At 36.5% G+C, this 814-nt stretch overlaps 1 protein-coding gene across 1 annotated transcript; it reads left to right on the top strand.

The window, feature by feature from the left end:
• Positions 1–536: 536 nt before the first annotated feature.
• LOC106525997 (insulin-like growth factor-binding protein 1) lies at positions 537–808 on the top strand (the record flags this gene model as incomplete). The annotated part of the gene is given in 1 exon segment (XM_014020417.1): positions 537–808. A coding segment is annotated over 1 exon segment (114 nt), but the record flags the coding sequence as incomplete, so codon positions are not given.
• Positions 809–814: the final 6 nt, after the last annotated feature.

Here is an 814-nt window from a genome sequence, read left to right as displayed (position 1 = left end):
ATATTTATATAAATATAACTACCAAACCATTTGATATTTTGAGATTAAACATCCTGAACAGAAGATTGTAACTGGAGAAACTTCATTTTCTGTAAAAACAATTTCTGTTGAAGCTGAAGTGTCAAAAAAAGAAATGCTAGCTAAAGGCTAAAAGGAGCAAAATGCTCACTATACCTTAAAATGCAAAAAACAAGCACATGCAAATTAAGAATTTAAAGTCTCAAAACAAACTAAAAGTGGCTAAACTTCATCAAAACCTAAATGTAGTAAAGTGCTAATTAAACATAGCAACATGCTAGCTAAAAATTAAAAGTAAAACTAGCAAAATGCTAAAAGCATGAAAGAAATTCAATTAATACATTAACATCAGAATTTTTATGGAAAGGTAAAGTACCCAGAGTTCGTAGTTTCAGCAGGTTTAGCAGAAGTATTTTTAAAGAAATAAACAACATTCTGAGGTAACTGCAGAGATTTTGGTGTGTTGTGGGAAATGTCTAGTGTAAAAGGTGTTTTAAGTCTTCGTCCCGGTTCTGTTTCAGTGCGAGTCGTCTCTGGACGGACAGCGGGGTCGATGTTGGTGCGTGAACTCCTGGAACGGGAAGAAGCTTTTCGGCTCCACCGACCTGCCTGCAGACGCTGAGTGCCCTTAAACACAAACATGATGTTGCTCAGAAGAAGAAAAAAAGCCACTGATTTTTATTATTTTTATTTTTTCCTTTCTGGTAGCTGTTTATTTATTGATCCTGTCCATGGTGGTGTTGAATTCAGGTACACTGTCACTGTGGGACTTTGGGTCCCCAGACCACCCTGAACC

The sequence above is a fragment of the Austrofundulus limnaeus genome, unplaced genomic scaffold, assembly GCF_001266775.1.
Source record: "Austrofundulus limnaeus strain Quisiro unplaced genomic scaffold, Austrofundulus_limnaeus-1.0 Scaffold252, whole genome shotgun sequence".
In the NCBI taxonomy this organism is placed as follows: Eukaryota; Metazoa; Chordata; class Actinopteri; order Cyprinodontiformes; family Rivulidae; genus Austrofundulus; species Austrofundulus limnaeus.
This window is presented reverse-complemented; position numbering and strand designations above follow the sequence as displayed.